Genomic DNA, 13256 nt, shown 5'->3' on the forward strand with positions numbered 1-13256 from the left:
AAAATGATAAAACATAAACAAACATGAACAGTAGAGGAAGTAATACAAAGACTTTCTTAGGAAAAATTTTCAAAAAATAATTTGCAAAAGTTTTAGAGCAAAAAACAAAATTTATAAAATTTTTAAATAATTCACTTGTTCATTTTAGGATACTAAATATATAGCTTCCTGGGTTCTAACTCAAATCTATACTATCTGGAACTAGGGGCTCTTCACACTTCAAATACCTAAAAGCTTTTTTTCAGATCATCCTCATGCTGAAGTTAAGATTAAGATACAAAATGCAGGTCAAGATCAAAGGAAGTTTGTATATTCAGCTACAAACCTTTCGGTCTTTTCCCAAAAGCAGTTTGGGATTACTTTCTTCCTTTTTTTTCTGCATTTCATCATAAATACTGTCATATTCATATACAGTAGAATCTTCTGCAAGGGCCTTCTGCATTTCCAGTTTGGTCTTTAAAAAAAAAAAGTAAACATGTTTCAGAAATATAAGCCAACTAATAGATACTACAAAAAGTCTAATTTTTTTGAGATAGGATCATAAATCGGAAATATTATCAGAAAAATTGTCTCAATCATGTTTTAGACAACAATTACAAACATCAATTCTGGAGCCAGGCTGCCTGGATTTGAATGCTGGTTCTATACTTACTTGCTACTTTGGACAAGTTTGTTTAATATTTTTGTGTCTCAGTTTTCCTTATCTAAAAAAATGAGAATAATAACTGTATCTACCTTTCAAGTCGTTCTGATAATTAAATACCTTAATAAACTTAAAACATTTAGAACAGAGCTTGAGACAGACTTAAGTATTCAATAAATGTTAATTATTATCTGTTCACTTGTACATAAATAGAATTATCCATATCAAAAGTAGGGTATGACTTAGAAACAGCTAACCTTGATTTTGAGATTACCTATATTATATTACATACTAAGCTTTTATATCATCTTTAGTTGAGTTACCAAATGATATGTTCAGGTTTCAAATGGCAGGAGACACTTTTCATTTTATTTATTTACTTTCATTAAAGTACAATTGACATACATTATTTGACATTTGTATACATTGTGAAATAATCACCACAGTGTCTAGTCACCATGTCACAATATAAAATTACAAAAAAAAATTTTCCCCTTGTGAAAAAACTTTCTAAGATTTACTTTCTCAGCAATGTCTAAATTTGCAGTGCAATATTTTGACTATAGTCACCATGCTATACATTACATCCCCATGACATAACTATAACTAGAGTTTTTTATCTCTTGATCCCCTTCACCCATTTCACCAACCCACCTCCAACTCCCCTCCCCTATGGCAATCATCAATCTATTCTCTGTATTTATGAGCTTGGTTTTGTTTTGCTGTTTTTTTATATTCCACATATAAAGGAAATCATATGGTATTTGTCTTTCTCTAACTTACTACACTTAGCATGATACCCTCCAGGTCCATCCATGTTGTCACAAACGGCAATGTTTCATTTTTCATGGCTGAGTAGTATTCCACTGTACACACACACACACTCTCTCTCTCTCTCTCTCTCTCTCCATCTTCTTTATCCAATCATCCATCAATGGCCACTTAGGTTGTTTTCATATCCTGGCTGTTACAAATGCTGCTGCAATGAACATAGGAGTTCATGTACATTTTTGAATTAGTATTTTCACTGTCTTTGGATTAATACCCAGAAGTAGAATTGCTAGGTCATGTGGTAGTTCTATTTTTAATCTTTGAGGAACCTCCATACCATTTTCCATAATGGCTGTCCCAATTTACATTCCCACTAACAGTGTATGAGGATTCCCTTTTTACCACATTCTCACCAATACCTGCCTTGTCCTTTTTGATAACAGCCATTCTGACAGGTGTGATATGATATCTCACTGTGGTTTTGATTAGTATTTCCTTGATAATTAGTGCTGCTGAGTATATTTTCACATGCCTGCTGGCCATCTGTCTTCTTTGGAAAAATGTCTCCTTTAGACTCTCTGCCCATTTTTAACTGGATTGCTTTTTGTTTTTGAACTATAGTAATCTGAACAGTATATACTGGCACTACAGCACTGCAACATAGTTTGAAAAGCAGGGAGCGTGATACCTCCTGTTTTGTTGTTGTCTCAAGATTGCTTTGGCTCGTTGAGATCTCTTGTGGTTCTATACAAATTTTAGGATGGATTGTCCTATTTATTCAAAAATATCACTGGAATTCTGATAAGGAATGCACTGAATCTGTACATTGCTTTGGGTAATATAAACATTTAAACAATATTCTTCCTTATGAGCACCAAACAGCTTTCCATTTATTTGTGTCTTCTTCAATTTCTTTCATTAGTATCTTGTATTTTGCAGTGTATGGGTCTTTCACCTCCTTGGTTAAATTTATTCCTAGGTATCTTATTCTTTTTGATGCTACTGTAAGTGAGACTGTTTTCTTAATTTTTATTTCTGATAGTTTATTGCTAGTATATAAAAATGCAACAAATTTCTGTGTATTAATTTTATATCCTTCAAATTTACTGAATTCATTTATTAATTCTAACAGTTTTTTGGTGGAGTCTTTAGTTTCGCATATACAAAATCATGTCCGCAAATATTGACAGCTTTACTTCTTCTCTTCCTATGTGGATGGACTTAATTTCTTTTTCCTGTCGAACTGGTCTGGCTAGGACTTCTAATACTATGTTGAATAAAAGTGGCAAGAGTGGGCATCCTTGTCTTGTTCCTGATCCATCCTCTGTGGATGATGTTAGCTGTGGGCTTGTCATATGTGGCCTTTATTATGTATTTGTTGAGAGTCTTTATTATAAATCTATGTTGCATTTCAACAAATGCTTTTCTCCATCTACTGAAATGATCATTGATTTCTGTCCTTCATTTTGTGAATGTGGTATATTACATTGATTGATTTGTGGGTTTTAAACCATCCTTATATTCCTGTAATAAATCCCACTTTATTATGATGTATGCTCCTTTTAATGTATTGTTGAATTTGGTTTGCCAATATTTTGTTGAGGATTTTTGCATCTATGTTCATCAGGATATTGGCCCATAATTTTCATTTCTTGTGAGGTCCTTATCTGGTTTTGGTATCAGAATAATGCTGGTGTCATAGAATGATTTTGGAAGAGCTCCTTCCTCTTCTATCTTTTAGAAGTTTGACTCTTTAAATATTTGGTAGAGTTCACCAGTGAAACTGTCTTGTCCTGGACTTTTATTTGTTGTAGTTTATTACAGATTCAACCTCCTTACTAGTAATCAGTTTATTCAGATCTTCTATTTTTTCATTATTCAGTCTTGGAAGATTGCATGTTTCTAGAAATTTCTCCATTGCTTCCAAGTTGTCCAGTTGCTGAAGTATAATTGCTCATTGTACCCTCTTATGATTCTTTGTATTTCACTGATAGCAGTTTTAATTTCTCCTCTTTCATTTGTGATTTTATTTATCTGAGCTGTCTTTTCCTCTAACTAAAGGTTTGTCAATTTTATCTTTCCAAAGAACCAGCCTTTCAATTCATTGGTCTTTTTTTTTTTTTGTCTTTTTAGTGTCTATTTCATTAATTTCTGCTCTAATTTTTTTTATTATTTCCTTCCTTCCACTAACTTTGAGCTTCATTTTTTCTTTTTCTAGTTCCTTTAGGTGTACAGTTTGTTTATTTAAGATTTTTCTTATTTCTTGAGGTAGGCCTATATTGCTTTAAACTTCCAGCTTAGAACTGTTTTTGCTGCATCCCATATGTTAGGCTATGTTCTATCCCCATTTTCATTTGCCTCAAGGCATTTAAAACTTTCTCCTTTGATGTCTTCATTGACCTACTGGTTGCTCAGTAGCACGTTGTTTAATCTCCACATATTTGTGATTCTTCCAGTTTTCTTCCTGTAATTTCTGGTTTCATACCATTGTGGTTTGAACAATACTTGATATGACTTCAACCTTCTTAAAACTTATTAAGACTTGTGTTATGGGGTAGCATATGATCTATCCTAGAGAATGGTCTGTGAGCACTTGGGAAGAATGTGTATTATGATGCTTCTGGATGGAATATTTTGTACATATCTATTAAGTTCATCTGGTCTAATGTGTCATTTAAGGCCAATGTTTCCTTATTGATCTTCTGTCTGGATGATCTAACCACTGATGTAAATAGGGGTATTAAAGTCCCCTGCTATTAGTATATCGCTGTCAATTTCTCCCTTTAAGCCTGATATTTATGTGCTCGTATGTTAGGAGCATTAAAATTTATAATTGTTGTCTTTTTGTTGGACTAATGCCTTTATCATTATGTAAGGCCCATCTTCATCTTTTATTAAAGTCTTTGTTTTAAAGTCTGTTTTTGAGGAGTGGCCAAGATGGAGTGGAAGGACAGTCTTAGCTCACCCTCTCCCACAAAGACACCAAGAGTGACATCCATGGACTCACCCATCCACTCAGAACACCTGCTGAACTTGGACAGGACATCATCTTCTTCAAAAGACAAAATTCGCCACAAATCTGATAAACAAGTTTATACTGTATAGCACAAGGAACTATATTCGATATCTTGTAGTGGCTTATGGTGAAAAAGAATATGAAAATGAATATATATATACTCATGTATGACTGAAGCATTGTGCTGAAGACCAGAAATTAACAAAACATTGTAAACTGACTATACTTCAATAAAAAAAATGTAAAAAGAAAAAAGTAAAGTCTATTTTGTCTAAGTAGTACCCCTATCTTTCTTTAGGTTTCCATTTGCATGAAACATCTTTTTCCATTTCTTCACTTTCAGTCAGTGTGTGTCCCTAAATCTGAGGTAAGTCTCCTGTATACAGTATATAGATGAGTCTTATTTAATTTTTTTTAAATCCATTCAGCCATTGTGTGCCTTTTGGTTAGAGAATTTAGTTCATATACATTAAAGTAATTATTGATAGGTATGTACTTACTGCCAGTTTGTTCACGGTTTTCTGGTTGTTTGTAGTTACTCTCTGGGGAAATATTTTAATGTTCTTCCCTCTGCTTTCAGATCATCAACATCTTATCTAGAGTTTCAGGGCCAGCTCACCACCTACCTCTTAAATGAGGCCATCTTTGAGGACTTTTACCCACAATGATCTCTTTCTTTAGAACTCTAATGGCTCATTCTACACTGCAATACTTATCTTTTAAGAATACTCTTGATGTTATTACTTTCTAATTATTTCACAAATCATAGTCTCTTGTCCCAGCTGTCCTAAGGTACAGAGATACGTATTTTAACTTCTTCTTTAATTGGTACATTGCCTACTGCAATGTGAAACACAAAAGGGATCATTTTTTAAAGTGATAAGTTGATAGAATAATAGCATAATTATTCAAAGAACTGACCTAATATTCTCAGGTTTTCACAGGTCAGCAGTTAGACTGCAATGATGTACATGCTAAATTAAAAACTTCTTTTCTGGCATATTGTTTAAGATATTAACATTTCAATTTACTTTAACCTCAGAAAAACAATGATTCTCCTGTCTACATGGTAAATTAGTACTGCTGCTCCCTCCCTAAAACCAACCTGGAGAAATCAAAGGAGGAAAAAAATGGAATCCAAGAAATAATCATCCCACAACAACAAAAAGCAAGGGAAAGAGGATGCTAGGCTATTTTAAATTGATAACTTGATTTTTTATATATTGGGAGAATGGCAAGGGAGTACTTGTGTAGATATAGGGTATTATTAATTTAAGTTTCAGAATATATAAAGCAAAAACTGAACAGAAATCTAAGGAAAAACAGACAAGTCCAAAACTATAGTAGGGGATTTTAATATATGCCGCTCAGTGCTTAACAGAAGAGACAAAAAAATTAGTATGAATATATACGGATTCCCATAACTGGACAAATTAAAACACTTTTTTCAACTATCAAAAAGAATATTTATAAATAACTATTGGATCACATAGTTAATTTTGATACATTTTTAAAAATATGTAATTAAAAATCCTTAGCTTGACAACAGATATCTAACAAAAACCTACAGGATATATTATATTTAATGATGACATTAAAAGTTTTCCCAGTGAAGTAGGGAGTAAGAGAATAATGTTGCCATCATCAGTTCTGTGCACTTGAGGTCAAGATAAAAGAATTTTAAAAAGAAAAGAAAAGGGAAAAAAGTGGTCTAAGTTAGATAAAGTATTCTATTTCTAAGAGTATTTTCTTCTAGATTTAGTAAATGCTATCAAGGTGATATTCTTCACAATAAACATTAGTTTGGGATTAAAGCAGATCAAGGGCTGAATCATCCAAGTGGGAAAAATACAGTGAAAAGGAGGTAGCCACAGGTGGGAGATCAAAGCAACAGCAGGCAGGTGAGAGGTAGAAGAGCTGTAGCAGCATTCCCAATCATCCTTACAGTGAAGAAACTGAATTTGATGGTCTCTCTAAAATTCTACTGAGCTCTAAAATTCTGATTCAAAGCACTCCAGCATTTATGTTAGAGAATCAGTTTTTCATGCTTTTATGTGTATATTAAATCATTTTCAGGCTGCTGAGTTACACATTATATCCCACTATGAAACTAAGATATCTTAAAATAACTAAATACCTAGTTGTGTGCCCATTTCCCAAGGAGGCAGCAAAACACAGTGGCTAAAAGCTTGGGCTCTGTAATTTCACTGCCCAGGTCTGAATACAATTTGACCATTTACTAACTATGAGATCTCATGAAAGTCACTTTTTGCCTTCATTTTCTCAACTACAGAATGGAGATTAAAAGACCAACTATCTTACAATAGAACTGTTGTAAGAATTAAAGATAATTCTTAGAAAGTAGCTGCTGTAACGTCTGGCACACAGAAAGAGCTTAACAAATTTATTCTTATGAAGAATTCTAGTTAGGCAAGGGGAAAATAGGTGCCAAAAATTAAAGAAAATGTGGAGGGGAAAGAAAGGTACTTTGTTTAATTTCATCATTTTCTGCAGCAGCTAATCTAATATATACTGGTACAGTAGAAGAAAAATTAGTAAAAGTTCACACCTAGTTCTGTAATTGGCTGTATGATCATGAAGGGTAACTTATCCTTCTGAAATTTCAAATTTCTGAATCAGGAACATGGGCAGGTTTGTAAGAATTTTAAAAAGATAATGTATATGTAAAAAGTAGTTGAAACACTATACATTATCTACAAATAGAAGGTGCTGGGCAAGTCTACTGAAAACTACCTGATATTCCCCTTCCTTGACAGGTAAGTTTAAAATAATTACAAAATTGAGAAATCATTCTTGTTGTATAGAGACTTTCTTTCTAGCAAGTAAGCTCACTACTAGGAATTACTAAACCATATAATCCATTGTCAGACTAAATCATCTGAAAGCAGAAATGGGTTTAATCTACAACACAGCAAAAAAGAGCTAATTCGTCATCATGGTTTTCTCCTTTAAAATTCATGGATTCAATCCCCAGTACCTCCTCTAAAAATAAATAAATAAACCAAATACACTCCCCTCTTAAAAAAAAAAAATCTAAAATGTGAGCTGAAATACTTCACCAAATGCATTTAACTCATCCTTCCATCTTACCTGTTTCATTGCTTGCTTCTTAGCAGCTTCTCTCTGAAGGCTTTCACTGACAGAAGTCTATAAAATAGGAAAATGCTGTCATTATTTAAACCAATTTAAAAGTTATTTTCCAGTATTCTGTTTGGCAACTGGTTCCTTAGCTATAGTTAAAAACAGAAAGATAATATTATGAATTAAATTAACATTTTCAAGGTCTTTCCCCTAAACTTAAAGACAAAAGTGAATTTTCATTATAAATCATCAGAGTAGGCTATAAGGTGTAAGAAAAAATAAAATTGTACAGGATAAGATGAGGTAATATGGGTTTTTAGTCCCAACTTCACCACTAAGTTGTTCAACCTCTATGGATTTCAATTTGCTTTGTGTGCATATGTGAATGTGTATGTGCTGGGTGGGGGAGGACTGGTGCCTTGTAATACTAAAACAGTACGATTCCTACCAACAAAAAGCACATTATTTAAATATTCACCACTGAATATAGCATATCAAACTCTTAGTATATACTGAAGGCTTAGGGTCAGCCAGAACTATCTGTAATTATAGTCAATCACTAAATTAAGCATTGAAAAGTCTACTATAACAGGCATTGTTCTAGCTCCTGAAGACAGCAGAAGAACAAGAACAGTCTCTGTCCTAGAGAGATAAATGGTCTGAAAGGGAAGACAAATAACTAAAGAGATAATTACAATATAAATGTGATAAACAATATAATAAAGGGATTAAAAAAGGGATGTAAGAGTACAGACTAGAAGGAAACTAAATGTATGAGGAAAGCCTTCCCAAAAGAGATACGACATAAGACCTGAATCAAAACAAATTTAAGAGAAGGCAAGAGGAGTATAGAAAGTAGTAACCACACCGGCAAAAGTAAAGACTTGCAGCTAAGAAAAGAAATATAATTAGAATACTTAGGAAAAACCATCTCCTTTAAAGTATAAAGCTTTATAAAAATACAAATCAGCACTGAAATGTATGGTTTAAAACGGTACATTTTATGGTGTGTGAATTACATCTTTAAAAAAGGTTACTAATAAATTTATTTTTTAAAATATAATCCTCAGACTTAGGACTATAGTTCTCTAGCCTATTGACATACCTGGTTTTCAGCTGAAATAGTTATCAATTGGTGCTTCGTTTTCCATGGCAACAAAACAAAATGAACAAACCTATTTTTAGTTCTCCATGACCGTGTAGATGAGTAGGTTAACACACAAAAGCCAGACAATAATAATAGAACACTTACTTAATAAATTAAAAGAAGCATACTGGCAGAGACTAAGTTCATTTTAGATAATAAATTCACTCCAACTGGAGGAAGAGATGTTAACAAAAATAACAGCTAACATCTATAGAAACAAGTGCTATTATGCTAAATGTATTACTTGTGTTACATGTATTACTTAACTCAAATGTCCCTGTTATGTGATATGACATATTCATTAGAATATAAATTTTAAGCATGAAAGTATTAAATATTCTAATAAGCATATCTCATGAAATTCTTTCCAATGCATTTGTATGCCTCAGTCTAATTAATGTATTTTAAATGTTTTTCTTAATCACTGAGTCAGTAATGTCCTTAGGATCGACTAGAAGGGTACATTGCCAAATGCTAGACTTTTACTTATTTTTATTACTTTTTCCTACCTCTCCTACAGTCAGTCACAGTTCACCTGCTCTCACTTTCAAACTGATTACTTCAACCTGACTACTGAACTTGGAAAAACAAAACACAAGGCTATTACTTTTTAGACGTTTTTTCCCTCTTCCCCTTAATGGAGGCACTGGGGATTGAATCCAGGACCTCATGCACACTGAGCATGCACTCTACCACCGAGTTATTACCCCCATCCCCTTGACTTTTATATAATACGGAATAAACAGATTGGGAAGGGCTTCTCCAATGCTAAGTTTTTCATGTTTGTATCTGTTTAGAAGGAAGAAGGCTGACCTTTGAAAAAAAATCAGGTATTATTACTCACAGGGTGATGTGATAACTCCTCAACGAGAACAATTTTACATATCCTATTCACCAACTTGTATCTCTGGAATTTCAAGAGCATTAGTGGATAGGATAAAGAGGTAACTCTGAACTTCTGAAGCTGAAAAACTCAGGGAGGACTATCTCCTTTTGAAAGTCATTTGATCTCAGTTTTCTAGCTAAAGGAACTCTAACAATGACTACTAATGGTGATGGCTAAAATGCCAACAACTTGTTTAAACACATACACACAAAAAGCTAAAAATGAAAAAAGTAGCAGTAAAATTTTTAGGTGTTTCAGTAGTAGTGATCCTACATAAAAATCAGCAAATGTATTAAATGACATTTTAAAATCTTCTACATAACAAACATAAGAAGCACTAGTCTAGATTCATATTGGAGATAAAATAACTAGTAAAATTAAAAGCCGGATCAATTAAGATTTTATACTTTAAAGATCAAGTCTTTCTAAGTTTTCAGAGATATCCTTAAATTAAAATACCAATAAACAACTTTAAATCAACTTTTAATTTAGTCTGGTCCATAAAAAGGAAGGATATGCAAAGAGAAGATAAAAATGAAAAGAGTAGGTCCCCCTGTGTAAGTCAAGGAAGGTTTCATCTTACTGAACTCAGCAAGAGAAGAAACAGATTTCGTTTATGTGCCTATAAATGAAACAAAACTAAGATATATAATAACCACCAACACATCAGCCTCTAACTTTAGAGTTCTCATACTGTATGGCACAAGGAGGAAGTAAAGAATAATAATGGTCACAAGTGTAGGCTCAAGAAACAGTTTCAAACTGTTCTCTCTTACTAGCTGTGTTATTGATTGTGGTGGTAGTTACAAGAAGCTATACATCTATATAATAGTATAGTAGGTGTATGCTACTCATCTATATTAATAGTACCTATCTCACAAGGGTGTTTTTGAGGATTAAATGAGATAATATGTGAAAACTATTTGGCAAGTATCTGGCTAAAAGAAGTGCTCAATAAGGGCTATCATTATTACCACTATTATTGCTGTGCTCATGTTTAAGAACATGGGGATGAAGAAATGCTTATATTAGAATAAATTATGTGAAAACGGTCACTATAGGTTTTTTCCTTCAGAGTATTTCAGTTAAACCAAAGTGTACACCAGTAAAGCATATATACTATGTTCCACTTTATAGTACGTTTATCAACGTACTTAATAAAATATAAGATTGACATTTACTTGAAGTTGTACAGTACAATTCAACATCTACTGAAACAGAAAAATCTATTCTATTGAATATTTAAAAGGCTGTACATATCTTCTTTTGTGTGTTAAGATTCCTTAAGGTTTCATATTCAGTACACCAAAACACAGGAAAATGGAAGATGCACACATCTGAATCCTTCACCAGCCATGGGAGCTATGGCATAGCTAGAAATGGGTTCTTTACAACTTAGAGTGGCTTTACTAGCAACTATTTATAAATGAAAATATATGCCCCATAGCATGAGGTGATTAGATAGAGCACTTCTTTTTGAGCATCCCCTGCTGTGCTACACATTGAGTTAAAGACACTTGAAAAACAGCAGATGCAAGGACACTCTGACTTTCCTTTTTCTTCCTAAAAGCAAGAGATAAAATTCCCATGTGAAAAGTACCTTCCCTGTGACTAGGAGTTAGAAACATTCTTATCACCAGAGATGGGGAGTCAAGGCCAGGAGAAATCTATACAAACAGACCTTGTTAGAATAACTATCTTCCTTTAGACTTCTCAAATTTTTACTTTTCCACAATTGCTACTCTTTGTTAACCTACATATGCTTTTCTCCTGCTAATCGGTCTTTTATCAGTACCAGCTAGAGTCTCTAGTAAGGTGGAGAAATATTTTACCTCCTCTACAGTGTATGTCTCTACATGATTTTGCAGGATCTGAATTTCTATCCATTCCTTGCTGATGAACATTTATTTGGGCTTCTTTTTTTTTTCTTTTTTTGGCAAAAAAGCTATAAACATTGTGGTGCATGTGTCCTGATACAAATGTTCAATTATGTAGGAGCAGAACTGCTACACTGCAGGACATATGTATCTAACTGTGCTAAATATTGACAAATTATTCTCCGAAGTGGTCCAACCAATTTACACTCCTTCCTACAGTTATAAATTCTTACTACTCTATACTTATGAACATTTTATACTGTGGAACATTTTATTCTTCAGGCAATTTTATGGGCATAAAACAATTTTACCTTGCATTTCCCTTATTATTAATGAAGCTGAACAACTTTTCACGTATTTATTAGTCAACTAAGTTTGCTTCTCTGTGAAAAACCTACTCATGTCTTTTGTACAATTTCCTATTTGAGTTCTTTTGCTTTTCCTTAATGATTTGTTGGAGTTCTTGGTATAGTTTGGACAACAATCTTCTCTTGCTTTTATGGCTGCAAATATCTTTTCCCCCTTATGGTTTGTCTTTTCCCTTTTTAAATGATATCTATGATACTGGCATCAAACAGGGACTCCTCATAACTCCCTCTCACAAAAAAACCTTAAGTACATTAGGACTCATGTTCAAATCCCTTCTATCTGAAAACAAAGATCCCCTCTCCGGTCCACCTGGCTCTCCCTGTAGCCACCTTAAGAATTCCTGGCATCCCATAAGAGCTAAAGTGGTCTATGTCTTACCTCTAGCCACAGTCATTCCTCAACCCCAGTGCAACCTGGCCTCTGTTCTTACCACTCCACAGAAATCTTTCTAAAACCCTTGTTAAATCCAATCAATAGTCTTGGTATTTATCTGAACCACTCAGAAATATCTGACATAGAGGATCCTAGCCTTGCTTTAAACTCCCTCAGGCTCATTTCTTTTTAGTTTCTCTATGTTCAATTCTTTTTTTTTTTAATTGAAGTATTGGTTTATAATATTATGTAAGCACAACATTCTACTTGAACTTCTGTACACAGGACAGCATTTAAGATCTTTTTTTTTTAAAGGAGATACTTTTATTTTCTTCGCTAAACAAGAAATTTACAACTTGTTTTCTATCTATAAAGTATAGCATATTAATGAATACTATTTCATTCAAAGCACTTCATCATTACATGACAGAGATAATTATGTGTTCCTCACCAGACAAGAACCTTATTTTCTTCACTGCATAATCCCCAGTGCCTAAAACAATGCTGACACATATCAAGTATTTAAAAATCTTTTTTGGGGGATCCATTCTTAATTAGCTACTTTCATTCTCTTGAACACACCATGCCTTCTTTCAAATTTAGGACTTTTGTATACCTAACTCTCTTTGCTTAGATAACTATGATTTATCCTTCTAGTCTTGGCCCCCTACAGGAAATCTTCCCTGATGCAGAGAATGTGTTAGATATTTATACCTCCTAGGTACATCTGTATTTTCTCATTTTGCTTATCATTCCATGCTGAAGTTTTCAACTTACTTAGCTGTATCCCTTACTGACTATAAGTTTCACAAGGACAGGGACATTGTTCAACATGCTACTGGAAGGCTTGGCTAACAACAAAATGGGGGGGGTGGTTGTAAAAAAAATTACCTCATAAAAAAGTCTAAATGAATAGAGAACTATACCACATTTCTCGGTAGTTCCTTAAAGATTAATCAATCCAAGGCAGTTCCAATACAAATCAGTAGAGTTTTGTTTTAATTTTTAAGGAATTTCACAAACTTAACTCTAAAATGTCTACGTAAAAATAACGATCTAAAAAAACTTAATCA

General features: G+C 33.3%; 1 protein-coding gene across 3 annotated transcripts in view; it reads right to left on the reverse strand.

Annotated features, from left to right (window-relative positions):
• NSRP1 (nuclear speckle splicing regulatory protein 1) overlaps positions 1 to 13256 on the reverse strand; it is a 32507-nt gene that overhangs the window by 5118 nt on the left and 14133 nt on the right. For all 3 annotated transcript variants that reach the window (XM_006214408.4, XM_072939116.1, XM_072939114.1), the window contains 2 exons: positions 7542 to 7598; positions 326 to 454 (listed from right to left, as the gene is read on the reverse strand). In XM_006214408.4, coding sequence (XP_006214470.1) covers positions 326 to 454; positions 7542 to 7598 — 186 coding nt within the window. The remainder of the gene's footprint in view (positions 1 to 325; positions 455 to 7541; positions 7599 to 13256) is intronic.

Source organism: Vicugna pacos, chromosome 16 (assembly GCF_048564905.1).
Source record: "Vicugna pacos chromosome 16, VicPac4, whole genome shotgun sequence".
Classification (NCBI taxonomy): Eukaryota; Metazoa; Chordata; class Mammalia; order Artiodactyla; family Camelidae; genus Vicugna; species Vicugna pacos.